This window comes from Lithobates pipiens, unplaced genomic scaffold, assembly GCF_037356315.1.
Source record: "Lithobates pipiens isolate NorthernLeopardFrog02 unplaced genomic scaffold, aLitPip1_a1.2 Scaffold_10, whole genome shotgun sequence".
Taxonomy (NCBI): domain Eukaryota; kingdom Metazoa; phylum Chordata; class Amphibia; order Anura; family Ranidae; genus Lithobates; species Lithobates pipiens.
In genome coordinates this window covers 206,559,645-206,584,192 of record NW_027507686.1, presented here as the reverse complement: position 1 = coordinate 206,584,192, position 24,548 = coordinate 206,559,645, and the positions used below count along the sequence as shown (strand labels likewise).

At 44.1% G+C, this 24,548-nt stretch overlaps 1 protein-coding gene across 1 annotated transcript in view; it reads left to right on the top strand.

Moving 5' to 3' along the window:
• DCDC1 (doublecortin domain containing 1) overlaps positions 1–23,458 on the top strand; it is a 680,197-nt gene extending 656,739 nt beyond the window's left edge. The window contains exons 35-39 of the mRNA XM_077460866.1: positions 7,872–8,008; positions 13,387–13,551; positions 16,951–17,104; positions 20,164–20,310; positions 21,275–23,458. Of these exons, the coding sequence (XP_077316992.1) occupies positions 7,872–8,008; positions 13,387–13,551; positions 16,951–17,104; positions 20,164–20,288 (581 nt within the window). The 3' untranslated portion in view covers positions 20,289–20,310; positions 21,275–23,458. The remainder of the gene's footprint in view (positions 1–7,871; positions 8,009–13,386; positions 13,552–16,950; positions 17,105–20,163; positions 20,311–21,274) is intronic.
• The last annotated feature ends 1,090 nt before the right edge of the window (positions 23,459–24,548 follow it).

Below are 24,548 nucleotides of genomic sequence, written 5' to 3'. Positions count from 1 at the left end.
TGTTGGATTTTCCAAGCATGTGTACACAAGTCCATCGGACAAAAGTCCAAAGTACAAACACGCATGCTCAGAAGCAAGGACGAGCCAGAATCAGTCAGTCTTGTAAACTAGCATTCGTAATGGAGAATTAACATTCATGACGTGGAAAATTATGAAATCTCAAAATGCAGCGCACAATTCTCTTCTTCTTTAATGGGATAATAATGAAGCTGCTTTGCTGGTGATACTGATGGAGTTATTGCAAACTAATTTTCAAAGGGTTGTTTTTTCTAGTGAGATCAAGAATATTATTATGCTTTTTTTTTGGGGGGGGGGGGGGGGGGCAACACCATTATCCCGTAGTTTTTAAGATCAAAGATACAACTATGTTGGTGTCCCTTGTCAATTTTACATTGTATTTTTTTTTAAATGTAACTGCTACTCCTAAACTGTCATTTAAAGTAAAACACATAGCCAAGTATTATTCTCCACATTTTTTTTATTGTGCATTAAAAAAAGAAAACAAATAAAATTAGACACGCTATCTGCCAATAGAACTTAACCAAAAAGTGCATTCTATGCATCCAAGAATATAGAAAATATACCAAATCAAATCATTATTCAACCAAAAATTTTATGTCAAAGCAATAATTCCAAGGCCAATAATAAATAACACACTATCTCCTCCGATTCTGCAACATGGCTGGTTGACAAACGGCGATTCAGAAACGAACTGAAAAGCACGAAATGAAAAGTGTAAAATGGAAAGCGCTAAATGAAAAACGTGAAAAGAAAAGCGCCAATCAACACTCGCCAAACTTCTACTAACGCAAAACTAGCAGAAAGAACCCAAAGGGTGGCGTTTAAAGAGCTGAAAAACCTCATAGTATGTCTAGTACGTCACCACATTCCTAATTGTTGGCCAACATTTGTGTGACCGTGTGTATGCAAGACAAGTTTGAGCGAACACCCTTCCAACAAAATTCCATGGTTTTGTTGGCAGAAAGCCCGATCGCGCGTACGAGGCTTTAAAGTTTGACCTCATATTATATGGTTTTGGTTAATCTGAAGGGAAAAAAAAAATCAACAGGAAATTGTATAGTGTGTATCCAGCTTAAGATGACAGCTTCCTTAGCTGAAAAGGATATGAGGGGTTAGTTCCGCTTAAACCACTTCCATACCGGGCCTATTCTCTGCACTCCTCTCCTACGTGTAAAAATTATCTTTTTTTTTGCTGGAAAATTACTCAGAATCCCCAAACTTTATATATGTTTTTTTTAGCAGAGATTCTAGGGAAGAAATGGTAGAAGTTATGAGTATAGGGGTGAGTGGCGCTGCCTGTCACCTGAAGAGTGCTTCTCCGCAATGGGCCACTCTTTACAGGTGAGTGTAAAATGAGTGAAAAAACACTGCCGTCACCTGAAGGGTAATCCTTCACAGTGAATCACTCTTTGAAGAATAAGTAGTGAGTGCTAAACTCAAAATAAAATAGATATCCTGACGGGTGTTCTCACCCTGTGTTTAAGGCAAGTTTATACAGATAAAGCCCTAATAATAGTGCTGATTGCAAACTGGTGTATCAGCTTGCAATGTGAACGTGAATGTGCTTAGTGCAAAAATTTGTGTTCTCATCCAGTCAGCAATTAGAACCAAATTTCATCCTAAACAGTCCATCTCAACAGCTATATCATAAACATACAGCATGAGCCTATGTAGCAATTTAGGTGACTTTCCATGCTCCCCTTTAGTTCCCCCCTGCAGGGGTAAATCGCACGCAGTGAGCGTGGTAGCAGTCCTCAGGGCAATCACCTCCTCCTTAGCTCAGCATGTAACGGGGTATCCAGATCCTTGAGCCTCTCCGGGGTTAAGCCGTTCCCAATAGATTTGATTTTAGTAGTTACCTCCTCCGTGGTAAACCACAGGTTACCCTGGTCTGTATATCAGCCTTAGCTAATAACATGGTAATCGTTGCAACTTTTTACGTCGCACTGTATTTGAGCAGGAATTTTTCAAATGCATTTTTTTTGGAAAAAAAAACTGTTTTATGAATTAAAAAAAACAAACTGTAAATTTAGCCCGATTTTTTTTTTTATGTAAAAGATAATGTTACACCGAGTAAATAAATACCCAGCATTTTATTATTGTTTATTTTACCTTTTTTTTTTTTTTTTTTTACACTTTCTCTTTTCATTTTTTGATCACTTTTATTCCTATTACAAGGAATGTAAACATCCCTTATAATAGGAATAGTGTGTGACAGGTCCTCTATATGGAGAGATGTGGAGTCTACAAGACCCCACATCTCTCCTCCAGGCTGGAAAGCCTGAGATAAAAAAAAAAAAAATTAAATGTCTCGAACATTGCTTACATCCGCCAGCCTGGACGTGACGTCATAACATAGCGCCTCAGAGGGTCATATAGATGACTAGGGACCATCTGTTCACCAGAAATCTCCATGATCAACTTCCAGTGGTGATTGGTTCGTTCCCTGGCTCGCCGATCGCACGGGTGAGCCCCGAGAATCCCCAGAAGGTGTAAGAATGATCAAGTTCTTATGGTGTAGGGAATCACCGGTTGAAAAAGATGATATCTGCATGATGCCTGTAGCTGCACACATCATTAATAGCCCTTTCCCACTGAGCCGCCTTGGGCGTCGGTGGTAAAGCGGCGCTATTTTTAGCGTCACTTTACCATCGTTTTAGCACCGCTATTCGACCGCTAGCTGGGTGGTTTTAGCCCCCCGCTAGTGGGTGAAAAGGGGTTAAATCCACCTGCAAAATGCAGCCGGAGCGACGTTTTGCCGGCGGTATCGCAGCGCTACCCCGTTGATTTCAATGGGTAGCAGCAGTGGAGGCGTGGTGAGTTCATCGCTACTTCACAGCTCCAAAGAAGCTGCTGGCAAGACTTTTCCTGATGCCCTGCCAGCGCACCGCTCCAGTGTAAAAGCCCTTGGGCTTTCACACTGGAGTGAATGGAGCCGCTTTTTTCAGGCGCTACAAGTGCTATTTTTAGCGCTGTAGCGCCTGAAAAACGCTGACAGTGTGAAAGGGGTCTTAGATATCCCCATTCAAAGTCCAGGATGTCATATGACATCCTTGGGCTGGAAGTGGTTTGGTTATACATAATATTATATCCCACATGCCAGTAATAAGGTTTGATTCACACCTATGCATTTTTAGTGCTTTTTGCATTTTGCAGGTTTTTTTCTTCAGAACGTGTTCCATAGGAAACCATGGTAAATGGACTGTAGTGCAAATCTGCAAAATGCAAAAAGCACTAAAAATGCAGAGGTGTGAATCCAGCCTAAATCTGTATGTTGGTTGTGCAGGACCACTTCTGAGGAAACCTCTACTGAGCGAAATACAGTATGTGATCTGCTATTGCTGCAATCTGAATATGCTAGTTGGCTGACTAAGGCCTCGTTCACACCATGGTGCAGAGACGTCATTTTTTCTGCACACATTTCTGCAAGGGCACAAAAAAAACAATTGTTCTCTATGTGCCCTGTTCACACCCCAACACTGGTATCACACGTGGATTTTTTATGCTTGGGAAAAAAAACTGTCAGGACATCAACATTGGTGTGAATAGGGCACCTAACTGACACGCATAAAAACTGATGTTGGGTTTCTCATCAGTTCACACCATACATGCATGAAAACGAATTTGTGTGAACGACCCCTAATAAAATGATATAAGAGGTTGTCTGGCCATTGGCCAATACCACGATATAGGTTGTCATTTTCTTTTAACAGTTTATGATAGTCTCATAGATTTAATACACACAGTCAAAATTTGCAGGTAACATTGAACATTTTGTGATTCTGTTGAAACAGATTTCTTTTTTTATTTCAAATAAAGGAGTCAATTGAAAGAAAAAGTGTGATGTGTTTTGTGACCACACGGTGTCACTGTTTCACTGTTTACCATATTCATGATTCTGGGCAGTACCATGTTCTAAGCAAGTTCAGATAACTGTTTTATGAGATCATTTAACTGTAAAATGTATGTAAACCCCAAATCTACTTTTAAGTATGTTTGACATTATGCTTATATATATATATATATATATATATATATATATATATATATATATATATATACAGATTTTTTTAACGTTGTACTAAAGCCTTGCACTTTTACCTTGTTTAAATTTATACAACCCTGATTCCAAAAAATGGATGCTGTGTAATATCTATATTAACACAGAATGCAATGATTTGCAAATCTCATAAACCAGGGGTCAGCAACCTTTTTCCACTTAAGGGCCGGATTCAATGTATGTGAATGCACGGAGGGCCGCATTCACCCGCTAATAAATTAAGATAACATTACACAGCCCCCGCATCTCTGGTCTCTTTTACATTACACAGCCCCCGAACCTCTGGACCACTTTAAATTACACAGCCCCCTGCATATTACACAGCCCCCCTGCATATTACACAGCCCCCCTGCACATCACACAGCCCCTCTACCCAGCCCCCCCCCTGCATATTACACAACCCCCCCCCCCTGCATATTACACAGCCTTGGGCTGAGGGCTCACTTGAGCTGGCTGATCAGTGCCCATCAATGCAGCATCAACAGTGCCCATCAGTGCAGCCTGATTAGTGCCCATCAGTGCAGCCTCACTAGTGCCCATCAGCGCAGTCTCACCAGTGCCCATCAGCTCAGCCTCGTCAGTGCCCATCAGCTCAGCCTCGTCAATGCCCATCAGCTCAGAATTGCCAGGGCCCATCAGTGCAACCTCGCCAGGCCCCATCAGTGCAGGATGAGGAGGATCAGGATGGGGAGAGGAGAGCCGCCTGTTTACACACGCAGGGATCTCCCGCTTACCCAACGCGGCTGCAGTGTCACACTCCTCGACCAGCTCCTATGATGGATGTGACACATCCCGGCTTTGGAACAGTGTGACGTCCATCATAGGAGCCGGTCCAGGAGGCAGGACTTCGTATGTCACTCGGGCACACCGGGTAGTCCGGCTCTGTATAGCCCTGAGTTCCCAGCCAACCCCAATAATTGTACATAACCAATACCAGACCCGGAGCATTTTGAGGGCCCACTCGGGGCTATAGCCCCGGTCAGCCCCCCCCATGCCATGGGACAGACATTTAGCGGCAGCATGACGGGTGCGGCCCGGCAGTCCATAGGTTGCCGACCCCTGTAATAAATTCATATTTTATTCACAATAGAAAATAGAAAACATATCAAATGTTTAAAACTGAGAAAATGTACCATTTTAGATAAACAAATAAGATCACAGCTCCCTGCTGTCCTGGCTTCTCAGAAGGGGTTCTCCTGATATCCCAGGCTCACTCACCCCTCTGAGACTAAGCCAATTCACACTATATGCGATGGCAGATGTTTTACCGCATTGTAAAACATCTGTCACCGCAGGGACACACAGAAAACAATTGTTTCCAATGGGTTCCATTCACACTGCAACACAGCCTAGCACTGCGCTGCAGCATGCTGCGATAAAATGCCGACATGCTGCATTTTATAGTAATGCACCGGCCCAAATCGCACTGCAACGTCAGGTAGCATAGCACTGCCTAACATTGCAGTGATGAAGTGTACATTTTGTACAATACAAATAAAGCACACAAAAAAGGGAGCATTGTGATGCGATTAATCATGCATCTTACTGCCCCCTAGCGCAGCAGCAAAGCAGGGTGGCCAGAATGGTGAATCTCACTGACTGTTCATTGATTTCAAGGATGTATAGTGCAAATTGTCCCTTACAGATTTCCTCAGCCCCCTGGACTTGCTTAGTTGTCCCGGCTTTCTCAGTCTCCCAAACCGACATAGTCACCTCAACTCTCCAAGTCCTATGGACATAGAATCTCTCCAATATTCAGCACTGTCTCTTGAGTAGAGCAGCTGTCTCCTAAAAGGATCACACACCCGTCTTCAAATGGGAGCACAACTCCCTCCTGCCTGGAGCCCTGAGCTTTGCTCCAGCCTCACTTATAACAAGTGTGCAAACCTGCACACTCGCACAGCTCATAGGTCTCCTAGATGGAGGATTGAAGGCTTCATCCCAACCAATATACTTTGAAGTCTTCAAGCTCCAGACCCCAAACTGGAGCTGAAATCCCTGCTGAAATCCCCCCTCCTGGCACTAATGTTTGCCCCCACCCATCTCTCCCCCAGTTCAAATCCTCTCTTTCCGCATATGCCCCCAGCACAAATTCCCCCCAAAAATCCCCCCCAGCACAAATCCCATTTCCTCTCCGAGCACAAACCCTCTCCCCCCACTCCAAATTCCCCTCCGCCTAGCACAAATACCCCCTAATCTTCCCTACTAGCATAAATCCACCCACCCTCCCAAAAAAATAATCACATCCTAGTACAAATCCCTCACCCCCGCCATATTACCTTATCTAGCACAAACTCCCCAAATCCTCTTCACCCATCCCCCCTCCAAACACAAATCCCCCAAATCACCACTTCTCCTCTCATAGAATGATTCTTACCCCCTGTTGCCCCCCCCCCCAATTCCCCCTCCCAAACACAAATTCCCTTCCCCCAACCTCCTTATGGTGCCCTCCACCTCACATAATTCCACAGTACCCAGGACAGCCGCCTCTCCTGCCCACTCCTTGTCCCGGCCCTGGTTTGTCCTACCCATTGGGTTAGCAATGAACATTGTAGATGAGAGCTATATAATGAACAGTTGTGTATATAATGAACAGTTGTGTATTTTTTTCAGTTTTAGAGTCAGGAAGGCTAATAACCCTGCAGGGTTTTTACTGCATTCAAGGCCACAGTTAGAGAGAATACCCTTCACATATTGCCCCAGTGACAATGATTTCATAGGGGTTGGGTGTGCAAGAAGGAAAGTCCCAAAAGCAGAACACATAGGGGGTTGATTTACTAAAACTGGAGAGTGCAAAATCTGGTGCAGATGTGCATGGCAGCCAATGGGCTTCTAACTTCAGCTTGTTCAATTAAGGTTTGACAAAAAAAACTGATAGCTGATTGGTTTCTATGGACAGCTGCACCAGTTTTGCACTCTCCAGATTTAGCAAATCAATCCCATAAAGTCCAGGATAATTTTTTTTCAATCTCTCATGTCATAAAAATCCAGCACATTTTGGTAAACCAGCATCTGGAGCGATCAATGAATTACCCTGTCAAGATTCCTCCAATACTATCAGTCCAAAACAAAGTTTATTCATCAGTCCCAAGCCCTGATGAAGGGAACCCTGTGAAACCCTGACGTGTGTTGGCTTTTTATTATGTAAAAGTCAGAATAAAATTGATTTTGGAGTAGGGTTGCCACCTTTTCTTCAAGCCAAACCCGAACACTTTAGTGGTTCGGCACACCTTTGGGTGCCCCAAGGAGTGTAGTAATGCAGTGTGCATAGTGTGCCGAAACGAACAGTGGGTGTGGCCAAATTTATTTTGATGACATCATCACCAAGCCCCCCAATGATGCCGGACCTGCCCTCAGACAGCCGCCTGCAGCTCCCAGACAACAACAGATTTGTGTGTGACTATATTGATTACTTGGGGAGCCACGGCTTGGTCTGAATGATGTGTTCGGGTTTCAGTCCGCCTGAAACCCAGACACATGATTCAAAACCTGGACTGTCCGGGTCAAACTCAGACAGATGGCAACCCTAGTCTAGGCCTTATACTGTACATTCTGCTTTTGGTGCTTTTACACTCAGCTTTTTATTGCTGTCTGAGTCCCTGTTGCAGATTTTCCCTAACTTGTTCTCCAGTACACTGTTATTATTGTGACGGTAAGTAAAAGGGAATTTCCCTAACAGAGCCCCTGATAACAAATGGAACCTGACCAAAGGTCAAACCTTTTCTAATTTATCAAAACAGTTTTCACACAACATGCACCTAATTATTGTCTTTTTTTGTGTTGCTTGCAGGTCGACGTGTGACTGCTCTTGCCCTGCCCACCATGGTGCCCACCACCAATCCCGCCCAGCCTGTGTCTGTAGAAGGTGGCTGGACTGAAGTCACTGATGAGGAGCTAAGACTGAAGGAAGAACTAGAGAATGTGGAGGTGACATTGAATTATTTTCATTGTTCTTATATCTAAAATGGCTACATGCCAACACTATAGCTGCTTTCACACTGATCTGCTGCGATTTTCCCCGCAGTGTTGGTTCAGTGCAGTGTACGCACAGTTTTCATGCAGGTTTCCCACACTTTGCCATAGATTTCCATTAACCACTTCAATACTGGGCACTTTCACCCCCTTTCAGGTTTCAGCTCTGTCGCATTTTGAATGACAATTGCGCAGTCATGCAACGCTGTACCCAAATAAATTTGTTATATTTTTTTCCCACAAATAGAGCTTTCTTTTGGTGGTGAATGATGAAGAAAAGGGTGGGGCCATTTCCAGTATAAAATTATTATTTTATTGAAATTCCATTAAAAATGAGGATATAACATGCAGCCAGCTCAAAAAGTTCAGGAAACGCCTCTGCATAGTCATTGTAATGGGCACTGATATGCAGCACTGATGGGTGGCACCAATGGGCACTCAGGCGGCACTGATAAGCACTCATAGGCGGCACTAATGGGCACTCATAGGCGGCACTGGTGGGCAGCACTGATGGGCATTGATGGGTGCCACTGATGGGCACTGATAGGCAGCACTGATTAGGAGGCAATGACAGACAATCTGATGGGCACAGATTGGTATTTCTAATGGGCACTGATTGGCATCCCTGGTGGGCTCTAGTGGGCATCCCTGGTGGGCTCTAGTGGACACCCTTGCTGGGTCTGCACTGATAATCAATGAGCTGATTATCAGCGCAGACCCCCCCCCCCCCCTTCAGGAAAGCAGCCATTTGACTCTCCTCTACTAGTGCCTTGTCAGCGCGAGTAGAGGAAAAGCCAATAAATGGCACTTTCTGGTTACCATGTGATGAGCTGTGATTGGACACAGCTGATCACATGATAAAGAGCCTACATCATAGGCTGTTTACAGGGATCGAAGATGCGGTGTGTCAGACTGACACACCACACCACCGATCGCCACGCTAAGGGTGCACGCTATTGGCTTATCCTGCTGGACGTCCTATGACAACCACTTTCTGGCCATCATTCTGCTATATGGCGGGTGGGAAGTTGTTACATTGGGTGGTTTTGGTGTGTGGAAAACACCTGGGTACACTGCTCTGCAAACCGCAGGGGATCAGTGTGAAAGCAGCCTATATTATAATTGTACAAAGAAGCATTTTTTTTTCTGGGGAGAACAGGTATTGTATTTTATAGTGCCCATCCATCTGACAGCTTAGAGAAAGTATGTTTGTGGGTGTGGCCAGACCTCCTCAATGTGTTCCAGCTTTGTGGCAACTGAACCCTGAAAAAAAGAAGAGGGGTTGATTTACTAAAACTGGAGAGTGCAAAATCTGGTGCAGCTGTACATGGTAGCCACTCAGCTTCCAGGTTTTATTGTCAAAGCCTTATTGAACAAGCTTAAGTTAGAAGCTGGTTGGCTACCATGCACAGATGCACCAGCTTCTACACTTTCCAGTTTTAGTAAATCAACTCCAAAGCCTCATGCACATGGATGATTTGACTTAGGATAAAAAACATGTTTTGGGGTGCCCGAGGGGGCCCAGGTGCAACATAGGACCTACTGCCAGTTAGTTGTGAAAATCAATGACAGGCTAAATATGTGGCAGCTGTATGTGGCTGTACTCCTGAGCAGTACTGGCATACAGGACCGCAGGTATAGACCCCGGAAGTGGACTTTCTGTGTTCAGGTCATTCATCCCTGTATGCATATGCATGGACCTTACCTGTCCACAGGTAAGGTCCCTAAAGTGCAATATATATCTACTTATGTCTAGCTAATAGTAGTTATTGACATCCAACTGGACTTGTTCTTTAATGTTTAGCATTTCATCGTTTATCCAAGCCTTCTCATCTAATAAAGGTCAGCATTTATAGCTACACAGGTAGTACAGACAACTTAAGCCCAATATATGTGTTACTATTTGTGCTGGTCTGTAGGAAGAATATAGGGAAGCAAAGTGAGTCTTGCAGCTGTACTGTATATGGAAGGAGCAGGAATGTCCTGGTATGTGCAGACATCTCAAGTCTCCCGTGACTCGCAAGATACTCCCGCATTTGACGGTGGGCTCACGGACACCTACAAATGTGGCACGATCTCCCAGCTGAGCCTGCCCTTCCACTCAGCCTGGAGTAATCACAAATAGCGGGTGTCTCCCACTGTGTCTTGCAGTTGCAGTCTTAACTGTTCGGCGGCCGTCCACTGTAACAAAGCCCCGACTCCTCATCCATGATAGATGGAACACTGATTCAATTTCCCAGCATTGTATCAGTGTTCAGTTGACCGTCTATCATGGATGAGGAGTGGACGGCCACTGAACAGTTAAGACGCAGCTGCGTGACAGAGCGGGAGACAACCGCTGTGTGTAATCAAGGTACTGGCAGGGCTGCAGATGGGCTCTGATGATTATACAGATGGGCACAGTAAGGCTGCGTTGTTGCCACAGTGAGGCTGCAGATGGGTGCAGTGGGGCTGCAGATGGGCACAGTGAGGCTGCATATGGGTACCGATGAGGATACAGATGGGCACAGTGAGGCTGCATTGTTGGCACAGTGAGACTGAAAATGGGCACAGTGAGGCTGCAGATGGGCACAGTGAGGCTGCAGATGGGCACATATGAGGATACAGATGGGCACAGTGAGGCTGCAGATGGGCACAGTGAGGCTGCAGATGGGCACTGATGAGGATACAGATGGGCATAGTGAAGCTGCATTGTTGACACTAATGTGGCTGCAGATGGGCACAGTGAGGCTGCATTGTTGACACAATGAGGCTGCAGTGTTGGCACTGATATGGCTGCAAATGGGCACAGTGAGGCTGCATTAATGGCACTGGTGAGGCTGCAGATGGGCACAGTGAGGCTGCAGATGGGCACAGATGAGGATACAGATGGGCACAGTGAGGCTGCATTGTTGGCACAGTGAGACTGCAAATGGGCACAGTGAGGCTGCAGATGGGCACAGATGAGAATACAGATGGTCACAGTGAGGCTGCAGATGGGCACAGTGAGGCTGCAGATGGGCACTGATGAGGATACCGATGGGCACAGTGATACTGCATTGTTGACACTAATGTGGCTGCAGATGGGCACAGTGAGGCTGCATTGATGGCTCAGTGAGGCTGCATTGATGGGCACTGACTGGGCTGCATTGTTGGCACAGTGAGGCTGCAGTGTTGGCACTGATACGGCTGCAAATGGGCACAGTGATGCTGCATTGTTGGCACTGGTGAGGCTGCAAATGGACACAGTGAGGCTGCATTGATGGCTCAGTGAGGCTGCATTGATGCACACAGTGAGGCTGCATTGATGGGCATTGATGAGGCTGCAGATGGGCACAGTGAGGCTACAGATTGTCACAGTATGGCTGCAGATGGGCACTGATGAGGCTGCATTGATGGGCACAGTGAGGCTCCATTGATGGGCACAGTATGGCTGCAGATTGGCACAGTGAGGCTGCAGATGGGTACTGATGAAGCTGCATTGTTGGCACAGTGAGGCTGCATTGATGGGCACAGTGAGGGCGCAGATTGGCACAGTAAGGCTGCAGGAGGCTGCAGATTGGCACACTGCGGCTGCATTGTTGGCACTGACGAGGCTGCAAAGGGCACAGTGAGGGTGCATTGTTGGTGAGTGTGACACAACATTCTCTTTTAAAGTATTATTTTATTATATTATTAATTATCTTTAAAGTATTATTTTATTATAGTATTTTATTAAGAATGGGGGGGGGGGGGGGTTGACGGCACAGAGCGTGACCTCGTGGAAATGAGCTTGCCACCTCCCTGAAATGAGTTTTTGCAGGTTGGGATGTCTGTGTATGTATAAAACTAAGCACTCAGATGCAAACAACTCAATGGAGAAATTACTGGTAAAGCTTAGAAGTAAAATTGACACTTATGCTGGCCATACACTATACGAAAAATCGGCCAAAATTCAGTCATTTAGACAGTTTGTTTGGTTTTCGGCCAGTTAATGGCCACAAAATCTGTAATAGCTGGGATGTTTTTGAAGCGAAAAAACATAGGACAAGTTTGGAAATTTTCTGCCAAACGATAAATTGAAAAGGTAATGTGTTTTTCCCGTCCTTTTTTACATATACCTGTTTGCACTAGGTATATGTAAAAAAACAAACAAAAAATGGATTCATTTATGTCCACTGAACGATTTATCAATCATTACTTGATAGCACTATCATTTGTTCTCACGGCCAATTTTTCGTATAGTGTATGGCCAGCATTACTCCGGTCACTACAATAGTGCTAACAGTTCTATGAAGCCCATCACTGTAGTGGTGGGGTGGATCCCTGGAGTGCAGTGTTAATCTGGCCAGGAGGGACTGTCAGTACAGGCTGGTGGTGAGAAATGTTTCTTTCAGGCTGTATAGCGGTCCTGTGGTGGAACCAGAAGGCAGTGGAGTCGGGAGAAAGAGGTCATCTGTGCTGGCCTTGTGGAGCAATATCTTTCTGGCTAGCAGGGTAATGCTGGGGTATCAACCTTCCTACCCTGAATAATTTTACTGGTAATGCTGGGGTATTACCCATGCTACACAAAATAATTTTAATGGTAATGCTGGGATATTACACTTGCTACCCAGAAGAATTTTACTGGTAATGCTGAGGTATCACCCTTGCTACCCAGAATCATTTTACTGGTAATGCTGGGTTTTTTACACTTGCTACCCGGAATAAAATGACTAGTAATGCTGGGGTATTACCCTTGCTACCCGGAAGAATTTAACTGGTGATCCTAGGATATTGCCCTTGCTACCCAGAAGAAATTTGCTGGTAATGCTGGGGTATTACCCTCGCTAACTGGAAGAATTTTACTAGTAATGCTGGGGTATTACCCTTGCAACCCAATATAAATTTAATGGTAATGCAGGGGTATTACCCTCGCTACCCGGAAGAATTTTACTGGTAATGCTCGGTTATTACTCTTGCTACCTAGAAGGATTATTTCTTATAAATGCCCAGTAAAACTATATAACCATTTATTATATGGAAGGTTTGGGTGTTGGCATTTCAACCTTGCAATAACTATGAAAGTAATTTTGTTAAAAACAAGAAATGGTAATCTCCTTGAACCTATTATAAAAGATAAATGTTTTCACTGTGAGCAAAAACAGGAGTCGGAATGCAAAGACATTTCTCACACCATTTTATTTCATTCCTTCTGATATATTACCTTTTTGCTCTCTGCTTTCTCTCTTTCTGATCTTAGATCTGAGCCAAGCAGAAGACTCTTCTCTTATAAAGATTTATTATCAGTGATGTTATCCCCCTGCTGTTTTACTTTTTGACTTACTCTTAATAAGAAGCTTAAAGCCTACACAACCTGTGTGCTTCTTTTCTAGATCCGGATCTCTGATAGTCAAGCTACCCGTGTGAAGGTTCATCCTTTAGTAGCAAACAGTGAGACATCCCTGTACACATATCCCACCATGAAACGAGTCCTGGCTTACAGGAATGGAGGCAATTCAGAGCAAGCTGTATATGCTTGGGGCAAATCTCTGGAAGAGGTAAGAATTGTACTTCAGAATAACACAATTAACTTCTGTGTGACTTACTTTTACCATTGCTTCTTCCAAATGGCAGATTCTATATCTGTTGAATGTGTTAGTTGTACATGCTACTTTTCCCCAGGCCCATGGCCAGGGCAGGACTTACCATTGGGCTTGACTGGGCTCAAGCCCATGGGCCCCGCCAAATGGGGGCCCCCCTGCCGAGATATATAGCCGAGTGGACTCGGCTCGGCTCTGCTCACAGTCACGCCCAGTCCCACCCTATGATGAACATCACACAGGGACTGAGCGTGACCGTGAGCCAAGCTGAGTACACTCGGCTACTCTCTGCTCCGCTCGGGACTGCGACAGGACCCGAGAGCCGCCAGGACTCTGTATCTCGGCGGAACCATTTTTAAACTTCAAGACTACAATGACAAGGCTACAAATGACATGGCTGCAAGTGACACTGGGGCAAGGCTGCAAATGACAAGGCTACACTGACAAGGCTGCAAATGACACTGGACAAGGCTGCAGATGGACGGGCAAGGCTGCAGATGGACACTGATAAGGGTGCATTGATGGGCATTTAAGTTTTTTTCCTTAAAATCCCCTCCTAAACTTCGGGTGCATCTTATACGCCGGTGTGTACGCCGAAAAATCCGATAATGTATAAAAGGTAGGGCCCGAAAGTGACTCAAGCCCAGGGGCCCCCACCACCCTAAGTCCTGCCCTGCTCATGGCTGATTTGGTCCTACATAATATTGTATAAATTGTTTTTCCATAAATAAAAAAGCAACCTGGTTAGGAGAAATATGGTGGCTATCATTCTGAACCTCTTTTGAAAGTGCTAGCTGCTTGGGTACTATATTAACCACCTGGTTGCGGATTTTGAGACACAGACCCAGAACAAGTATAGAGATAAGAAGAGTCATATGTCCATATCTGCATACTTGTGGTGAGTCAGTGAGTCAGAAAATATTAAAACCAATGAAATAGTATGATAGGCAGGCAACTAGCATTTTTAGAAGAGGTCAGCAGTAGGATCCAAAACTTTGTTTTTATTGATAGAGTAGGTGGGGAGTTCTGGAATACATAAACTATCTTGGATTTTACTGCAGAAGAGAGTCTATAGGGAAGAGAATAAGAGGGCCACGGTAGGGCACTTCAGACTTAATAGAAGACATGCAACGGAACACAGGAGTGTTTGAAGTCCAAGACTTATGTTGGCTGAGGTCCAAGCACCCCTGGAGTTGGTGAAAGGGAGTAAAAGGCCCAAAGAGCCTGGGTGCCAGTTAGGCTGGTCTGCTGGTGTTGCTTCTGATTTCACTTGACTGGTTAGTACCCTGACAAGATGACATAGAAACAGGACACCCGGGTGGGGGAGCAGGTGATATGCAGCATTCGGTAGTGTAATTACATTTGTGGCAGGTGCAGGATCAGGTTGCACAGAGGTGCTGGAAGCAGATGAGCGGGGTCCAAGTCCAAGCCATGGTCATAAATGGAGAGAGAACAAGATGCGAGGTCAGAAGCCAGAGCCAAGGTCATGCAGAGAAGTCAGGAAGGAAAGGCAGAAGTGTAGTCAGGAGGCAGGTCAAAGTCAAACACAGATGATCAAAAAGCTGAGTCCTTAAAACAAGCTGGGGTCACAACAAGAGGTCAAGCAGAAGAGAAATCCAGAGGCAGTTTGAGTCGATTGCAGGAAATCAGGAACTAAGGCAGGAATCACAGAGACAAAAAGCACACGGGAGCTAAAGATTTTCCAGCGACCTCTCATGGCTGCTTACTTTCTTAAATAGGGTGTTTAGCCCCAGTTTAAGGACTGCATGTATGTATTCAAGGGCAACCATGCTGGATACTGAAAGTGTTAGTTCTATGATCTAATGCACATACACCTCTGTGCTGAGACATGCCCTGACATAATCAGTCAAATTTCTCCCTTCTCTAGCAACTAAAAAAACAGGGCACAAGCAGAGCACTGCAAGGGTTAAATGTTTGTTAGGTCTAGGAATGCCATAGAAAAGAGTTGATACTAATGCCGCGTACACACAATCGGAATTCCGGACAGAAAAAGACCGATCAGAGCTTTTCATCGGAAAATGCGAACCATGTGTATGCTCCATTGGAATTTAGCTGTCTGAATTTCCGCCAGCCAAAAATTGATAGCATGTTCTCAATTTTCCAGACGGAAAAACTTTCTATCGGTAATTCCGATCGTGTGTATGCAATTCCGACACGCCAAAAATCACGCATGCTCAGATTCAACTACAAGACAGAAGCTATTGGCTACTGGCTATTGAACTTCCTTTTTTGATGTGACCCTGTGTAGGCAAGACAGCTTGAGCCAAATTCCGTCCGAATTCCGTTGGGAAAACCATCAGAGCTTTTTCTGACGAGAATTCCGATCGTGTGTACGCGGCATTACTTTATTATATGCTCCAGAAGAACCTGTCCCCCTCAGTCTTCTCTCTGTGGTAGGTGCATGCTCACACCCACCATGTATAATAACATGGTAAGTAGCCATGCATTGTAAGGGAGCACCCACAGACCAGTGCTTTGGGGAGAAGGGAGCAGCATTGTAGCAGAGGATAGAGTGAGTAATCCTGCCTGCATCTCTGGTCTCTAGACATAATGACACAACAAATGGGCCCCACTGCAAGGGTAGTTTTTTTTTATAATTCCTAAAGTTTGGCTTCAATGCCCCCTCTTTGGTGGCACATACTCACATTTGCATTGCTCAGCTCAGCCACCAAAAAATAGCTTGGACTCCCAATGAGACTCAATCCCTTCTCTTTTCTGGTTCCCAGTCAGCTCTTATGTAAGCTCCAAATTAAGTGACTTGGATCATTCTTCGGGGCTTAGTTTTCTGAATGGAGAGGTGGGGAATAAAGGAAAGATGAATATATCCTCCTAGCAAGGGAGGCATGGAAATTGACCAGTTGTTTTGCCCTGTATGGGTAATGCATGTTGTTTCTTTAAAGCAGCCTTTCTCAACCTTATACTGTAAAAAAAAAAAATGTTCTGGTCTCAAGGAACCCCTAAAGATTAGTCCATCAGGCGTCATTTGGGAAAACTGCCCCTTATATTAGTGGGGCTCAGTGGGAGGAACACCCCACCTGCAATGGTGTTCAAAATGTCACCTTCACTGGCTCTACCAAGTGGCATTTGAGCTGGAACTGTAAGGGAACCAACAAATAAGAGATCAGGTAACCACAGCTGAAGGAACCCATAGCCACCCCTGAAGAAACCTTAGGATCCCATGAAAATCTGGTTGAAAATCACTGCTTTAGAAAGGATTTATGGATTGAAAGTAAAGTGCACCAGCCCAGGCACAAAGTGAAGTATTTTGAAGCTTGAGTCATTTGCAAGGGTGAAATGGTAGAGATTAATGCAATGTTTTTCTTTATTGCACTCTAGTTACTGGACGACTGCACTTTAAAGCTGAGTATGCAGCATTTGCCGGCAGCAGTACTATATAATGGGAATGGCGAATTGGTGACGTCTTGGGATGACATTAAGAAGGACATGATCTTGTGTGCATCTGCAGGAGAGCCATTTTTAACCCAAAAAAGTAAGACTTTCTGGTTGGCTTCTAGACCACTATAATATAAATTCTAAAAAGATAATTCAGTTGTACTAGACTCTGTAGTTGCCAACTATTGAGTCCTGAGATTTTCACAGCTTTTCCACACAGCACAACCCATTCTGTCAGGGAAGGAGACCTGATTTTAATTTGTTGCAATTCACTAACACTTACAGGTCTCCTCCCCACATTGAAGGAGAAGCAACAGGCTGATTAGCTTATCTCTCTGTCACTCTATTTCCATGCTGCTTATACTGCGCCACAACTAATTGGCCCCTTGTGCTGCTTCTCCTCTTAGTCTGTGCACTGCTGTACAGGAACCTCAAGAGATTGATATTTGATCCAAAAAATACATTTAATGATGTATTAGTGAATACAGAGGTACATTAATTTGTATCTTTTATATATCCCTAGAGTTCAGCTTTAAGAGATCCTTTTTTTTTTCTTTTTTTTTTTTTAGCCGAATAGATATGGACTACAGCAGGGCAGCAAGAAATTGGATCCCACGTTTTAATTTCTGCCTATATCATAAACATTTGTAGCTAAAGAAAATTAAATGCTTATAAACCACTTAAATAGCAGAGAAAGAAAATATTGGAAAAAATCATGCTGCTCTAATTCCAATAACATAAAAGTATAAATAATGTGACTGATTAGTAATTCAAACAAAACAAAATTAACCCCTCATAAAGTATATAAAACTCATATATTGAGCAAACCACATGTGAAAAGTCAAAAAATAAAAAGTCATAAGCAAGAATGTCCAAAAAAGAAGTGAGGAGAAATTACTACATTCACCAATGTGAAAAACTAGGAATGAAAGTATCCTGAAGAGAACTGGAAGAGCCTCCACCAGGTAACAACAAGAAGGCTTACTAGATAGCTGGGGACTTCTAATTAAAGAAAGGTCAAAAATGCAAAACAATACAGTACAATAATGTCATAGAAATCTCCTCTTGTGAAGTCCTCAAAAGATTAGGTATACTCCAATCATCACCAATAAACCGTTACAGTAATCTCCTCAATTACACATCCATCATATGATTCATACAAGGGATAAAAGCAGAAAGTTCCACATAGTGTAAATAAGTTAAAAATATCCTTTGTTTAACACATTATAACACTCTTACTCCGCTTGGTAAAAGAAAAATGGCTTCCAGTGCACCTCCAGTTACGCAATGACATCACAGTAGGCTCCGCCCTACACATTTCGTTGCACCTGACGTCTTCCAGGGCACACAGTTGCAGAGTGTTTACAGCACATCCCCATTCATTTAATGGGCTGCATTCAGTGAGTTTACTGCCCACCAAATACATCAGTTGTGACAGTTTTTGCTGCAGGCAATGAAGCAAAGCATCACAACTGCTCTATGTAAACACACCTGTCTTCTGCCTTTACAGCATAGAGGAGGGGGGTTAGGGATTGCTAAAAACATGGTTATATAGTCGTAAGGTTCTTCATCAAATGCTTTTGATGAAGGCCTAAGGCCGAAACGCGTTAGTATTTTTGGATGATGTTATTGCTGCAATGCTTAAATAAATATTTTCTACAGAGCAGCTGTCGAGTTGCCGGCCTGTACTTTCTATGAATCTCATGTATTAGAAAGGTGTGTTACATGAAAACACAAGTGCCACCTTAAGCCATACACATAGAATGTTCATTCGATTATCTATTGGCGTTGAATTGTTATTCATCGTTAACTACTGTGACGACACATTTTAAAGGAGCAGGTTGGGAAAATTTTCTCAAATTTTGGTGAATATGGTTTTCATTTGAGAAATTACATTGATTCCAAAATCGAATGTTGAATTCAAAGGAAATTTTGCAATACTTTTGAATGACTCTCATCCAGTCTTCAAATGTACAAAGAATGTTCATACAAAAATCTACTGGTGTAAAGCCAGCTTTAGTCCACCCTTATTCCACAGATAATCCCACTCCACAGTGTCCTTAGGCAGTTCCATTACACTTATTGGGGTTGATTTACCAAAACTGGAGCATGCAAAACCTGGTGCAACTCTGCAAATAAACCAAGGAACTTCCAGGTTTATTTTGTCAAAGCTTAATTGAACAAGCTGAAGTTAGAAGCTGATGGGCTACCATACACAGCTCCACCAGATTCTGAGTGCTTCAGTTTTAGTAAATCCCCCCAATGTATCGTCTATTTATCAATGTCTAAAGGCTAGTTCACACTGTAACAGGTGGTTGGGAGTGCTGGACAGTGTGTAAATCACATGCATTCCACCCCTCGGAGCTGAAGCTCGTTGCTCTTTTACAGACGCATGGGGGTGCTATTCATTCTTAAGGCCCGTACACACAATCAGACTTTTTGGCAACAAACATGCAAATTAGCTGTTTTAAGGCAACATCCGACCGTGTGTACGCTCCATCGGACAAACTTTTTTGGTTTTCATCGGACAAAAGTTTGCTCTGCAAACAGACAAACTTTTCGGCAACAAAAGTCAGATGAAACAAAGTCGGATCGTGTGTACAGAAAACCATAGGACTTTAGTCCAAAGTACAAACATGCATGCTCAGAATCAATGCAAAAGATCAGACAACAATACAGAAGTTGACCAAAGGGTGGCGGTAGAGAGCAGAAAAGCACGTGATTTGGTGAAAGTTGGTTGAAAAAGTCTTGCCGTGTGTATGCAATACAATTTCACGGCCAACGCCCTTTGTACAGAAATCCACGGGAAAGTTTGTTTAAAGTCCGATTGTGTGTATGAGGCTTTAATGGCACTCCCGCACATTGGAAACACATCATGTTTTTGGGGTGTATAAAACTGCATGGTGCAAAAGCATGCAAAAGCACTATGCAGTTTCAGTGTGGCTGAGATTTTGAAAAGGTGTAGGGACCTTTTCCCTGCATTTTCCCGCAAGTGCAGCATCCCTTGCAAATGAATAGGCTGCTGTGCCTGTGCAAACACGGCATGCAGAAAATGAAAGTGTGAAACTTACAGACGTACAAAAAAAAGTATTTGACTTGCAGTGTGTATAAATCTGTGTGTGATACATTTAAATAGCATTTTGTTTTGCCTTTTAGCATGCAGAGACCAGATAAACATCCGAGCTAACTATGCAAGAATCAGGAGGAAGTATGGGCCTGAGGCCACAGATGTCATCATATCAACTCCTGAAGTCTTCATACCCATACAAAACAATGTTTAATGCTGGGGTAGCACCATAAAATGTAAGATTAATGTAATATCTCTCTCTCTCTCTCTCTCTCTCCCTCTCTCCCTCTCTCTCTCCCCCTCTCTCTCTCCCTCTCCCCCACTCTCTCTCCCTCTCTCTCTTTCTCCCTCTCCCCCTCCCCCTCTCTCCCTTCCCCCTCTCTCCCTTCCCCCCTCTCTCCCTCTCTCTCCCCCCTCTCTCTCTCCCTCTCCCCTCTCTCTCTCCCCCCTCTCTCTCTCTTTCTCCCTCTCCCCCCTCTCTCCCTTCCCCCCTCTCTCCCTCTCTCTCCCCCCTCTCTCTCTCCCTCTCTCCCTATCTCCCCCCCACTCTCTCTCTCTCTCTCTCTCTCTCTCTCTCTCTTTCTCCCTCTCCCCCCTCTCTCCCCCCATCTCTCTCTCTCTCTCCCTCCCTCTCTCCCCCCTCTCTCTCTCCCCCTCTCTCCCTCTCCCCCTCTCTCTCCCCCTCTCTCTCTCTCCCTCTCCCTCTCCCCCCTCTCTCTTTCTCCCTCTCCCTCTCCCTCTCCCTCTCTCCCCCCCCTCTCTCTCTCTCTCTCTCTCTCCCTCTCCCCCCTCTCTCCCTCTCCCTCTCTCTCCCCCCTCTCTCTCTCTCCCTCTCTCTCTCCCTCTCCCTCTCTCCCCCCTCTCTCTCTCCCCCCTCTCTCTCTCCCTCTCTCTCCCTCCCCCTCTCTCTCTCCCTCTCTCTCCCTCCCCCTCTCTCTCTCTCTCTCTCTCTCTCCCTCTCTCCCTCTCTCCCCCCCCTCTCTCTCTCCCTCTCTCTCCCCCCCTCTCTCTCTCCCTCTCTCTCCCTCCCCCTCTCTCTCTCTCTCTCTCTCTCCCTCCCCCTCTCTCTCTCTCTCTCCCCCTCTCTCCCTCTCCCCCTCTCTCCCTCTTCCAAGCTATCTTGGAAATATACCCCATCTTGATGTTTTGGAATAACATAAAATTGTCCTTTTTTCTGTTTCGGTCTTCTGGATTTCATAGGGTGGCTGTGAGTGTCATTCATCTTGGAGTGATACACATTTCTCTTGATGGATCACATATAGGAGTATATTCAAGTTGAAGATCATTACACCGATCACTTTATATTTGGAACGGATTGTTGCTATGGACAATGATGAATGCACAATTGTTCAATTATGATAAGGATGCAATATTTGACTGTTATAAGCATCTTTTACACTTTATTATACAGAGCTTTTTGCCACTATTATTGATTATTTCTTGATTTTTTTTGTTAGTGATTATACATTATTTTATTTTTTTATACAGAATTATTTATTATTGAACTTTTAGATATTGTTGCTTTTTTTAGCATGGCGCACTATTTAACCACTTCAGCCCCGAAAGGATTTACCCCCTTCCTGTCCAGAGCACTTTTGCGATTCGGCACTGGGTTGCTCTAACTGAAAATTGCACGGTCGCATGGCGTTGCACCTAAACAAAATTGACATCCTTTTTTTCCCACTCAAATAGAGTTTTCATTTGGTGGTAATTGATCACCTCTGCGGTTGAAATTTTTTGCGCTATAAACAAAAAAAGAGCGACAATTTTGAAAAAAAAGCTATATTTTTTACTTTTTGCTATAATAAATATCCCCCAAAAATATATTTAAAAATGTTTTTTTTCCCAGTTTAGGGCGATATGTATTCTTTTAGATATTTTTAGTAAAAAAAATCACAATAAGCATATATTGATTGGTTTGCGCAAAAGTTATAGCGTCTACAAAATAGGGCATAGATTTATACCATTTTTATTATTATTATTTTTTTATTAGTAATGGCAGTGATCTGCGATTTTTATCATGACTACGACACGTCGGACACTTTTGACACCATTTTGGGACCATTGTCATTTATACAGCGATCAGTGCTATACAAATGCCCCGACTACTGTGTAAATGACACTGACAGGAAAAGGGTTAAACACTAGGGGGCGATCAAGGGGTTAAGTGTGTCCTAGGGAGGTGTTCTAACTGTGGAGGGATGGGCTTCCACTGACATGACAGTGATCACTGCTCCCGATGACAGGGATTAATAGATCCCTGTCATGTCACTACATTACAAAGGCATCTCCCCATACTTCCGCTCCGTGACATGATCGCATGCCCCCGGTGGACATCTAGAGCGAGGGACCAGCGGACACGGTCACTGAGCATGCAGCGGGCGCGCGTGCCCTCAATGCCACAATTTAAAGGGAAAGTACCTTTATGCCCATTTGCCCAGCCGTGCCATTGTGCCGACGTACATTGTCGTGTGCTGGTCGGCTAGTGGTTAATAAGGTGGAAGGAAAGTACATAACTGAGCTTAGAACATCAAGAATCATGTGCTCTCCTCCATTAGATGTTTTTTGATGGCAATAAAGTAAAGCAGGGTATACACGCTGACTTTTTTATTTTCATTGGACCAGTGGGTTGAAAGAAAAAAAACAGAAACAATATGAATGCCGGAATCTCTCCCATTGTGTTTTTGTATTCTGACCGCGGGGACCCACCCTGTTAGAATACACAGATCAGCACTTGCATCCATTATGTGAAACTTACCTAAAACCGTAGACTTCCAGCGATGCAAAGTCATCGCTGGAGACAGCTTCCATCTTAACCAGTCTTGCTTCCAGGTTCACGGACTCCAGCCCTGGGACTGGTGGGAGCCACGATGACATGACTCCCACGCCTGGCGCGTGGGAGCCGCCAGTCACGGTACAGGGCTCTAAAGGAACGGCACGGATGATGTCACTAGCTGCATGTACAGTCAATATTTCCTAAATGGTACACATTTAGGACATATTTACACTACCTATAGATAAGCATTATTATAGGCTTACCTATAGGTAAAAGCAAAAGATGGAAGTTTACTTCCTCTTTATCTTTGCTTGCATTTAAAAACATACTTCTAATAATGTCCTAATAAATACAGGGCAGCATGCATTTTTTACCTTTAAATCTGCCTAGATTTCAGCGTTAATTTAAACAGTCTTAACAATGTATGTCATTTTTATTATTATTCATTGTATTACATATATTGTCTCATCATCTTCCGTTTTACTATATAGAGTAATATATATATATATATAAGCAGCATGGATAGAACAGATATGTTATATTGTAAATTTTTCATTGTCAGTTACACACAATCATAAAATAAACCGCAATGATGACAAGAAAAGAGAGATTTGTCTTTTTCTGTTTATAATCTACAGCAAGGGTCTCAAAACTTTTCCAACAAAGGGTCAATTTATTGTTCTTCAGAGTTTGGGGGCTGGCACAAATTGTGGCCAATGGGTAGAAAATGCCCCAGGCCCAGCATCAGAGAGAATAAACATAGCCTGAGAGTTGGAAGTCAGTAGGAGGAAAAATAGTGCCTCATCATTGGTATCAGTGGGAGGAACAGTGCCCCAGCTGAATGGTCAGGGGTGGGTAGAGGGGTCAACAGGGTTCTGTGCTGGGACCAATGCTATTTAATTTGTTCATAAATGACCTGGAGGATGGGGATTGGGTAAACAGTTCAATCTCTGTATTTGCGGATGATACTAATCTAAGCAGGGCAATAACTTCTCCGCAGGATGTGGAAACCTTGCAAAAAGATCTGAACAAATTAATGGGGTGGGCAACTACATGGCAAATGAGGTTCAATATAGAAAATTTAAAATGATGCATTTGGGTGGCAAAAATAGGAATGCAATCTATACACTGGGGGGAGAACCTCTGGGGGAATCTAGGATGGAAAAGGACCTGGGGGTGCTAGTAGATGATAGGCTCAGGAATGGCATGCAATGCCAAGCTGCTGCTAACAAAGCAAACAGAATATTGGCATGCATTACAAAGGGGATAAACTGATAATTCTCCCGCTCTACAAGACCCTGGTTTCATAGTTTCATAGTTAGTAAGGTTGAATAAAGACACCAGTCTATCCAGTTCAACCTGAGTGAGTGTCTACAATTGTCCCTATCCCCGTACATTACACACTCACATTGGTCCCTACTCTCAAGGAGCCCACAATCCAAGATCCCCATTCATATACGAGGGCCAATTTTGGACAGAAGCCAATTAGCCTACCTGCATGTCTTTGGTTTTTGGGAGGAGGCTGGAGTACCCGAAGGAAACCCATGCAGGCACAGGGAGAACATGCAAACTCCAGGCAGGTAGTGTCGTGGTTGGGATTTGAACCAGCGACCCTTCTTACTGCTAGGTGAGAGTGCTAGCCACTACACCACTGTGCCGCCCCATGGTCTGGCCACACTTAGAGTATACTGTCCAGTT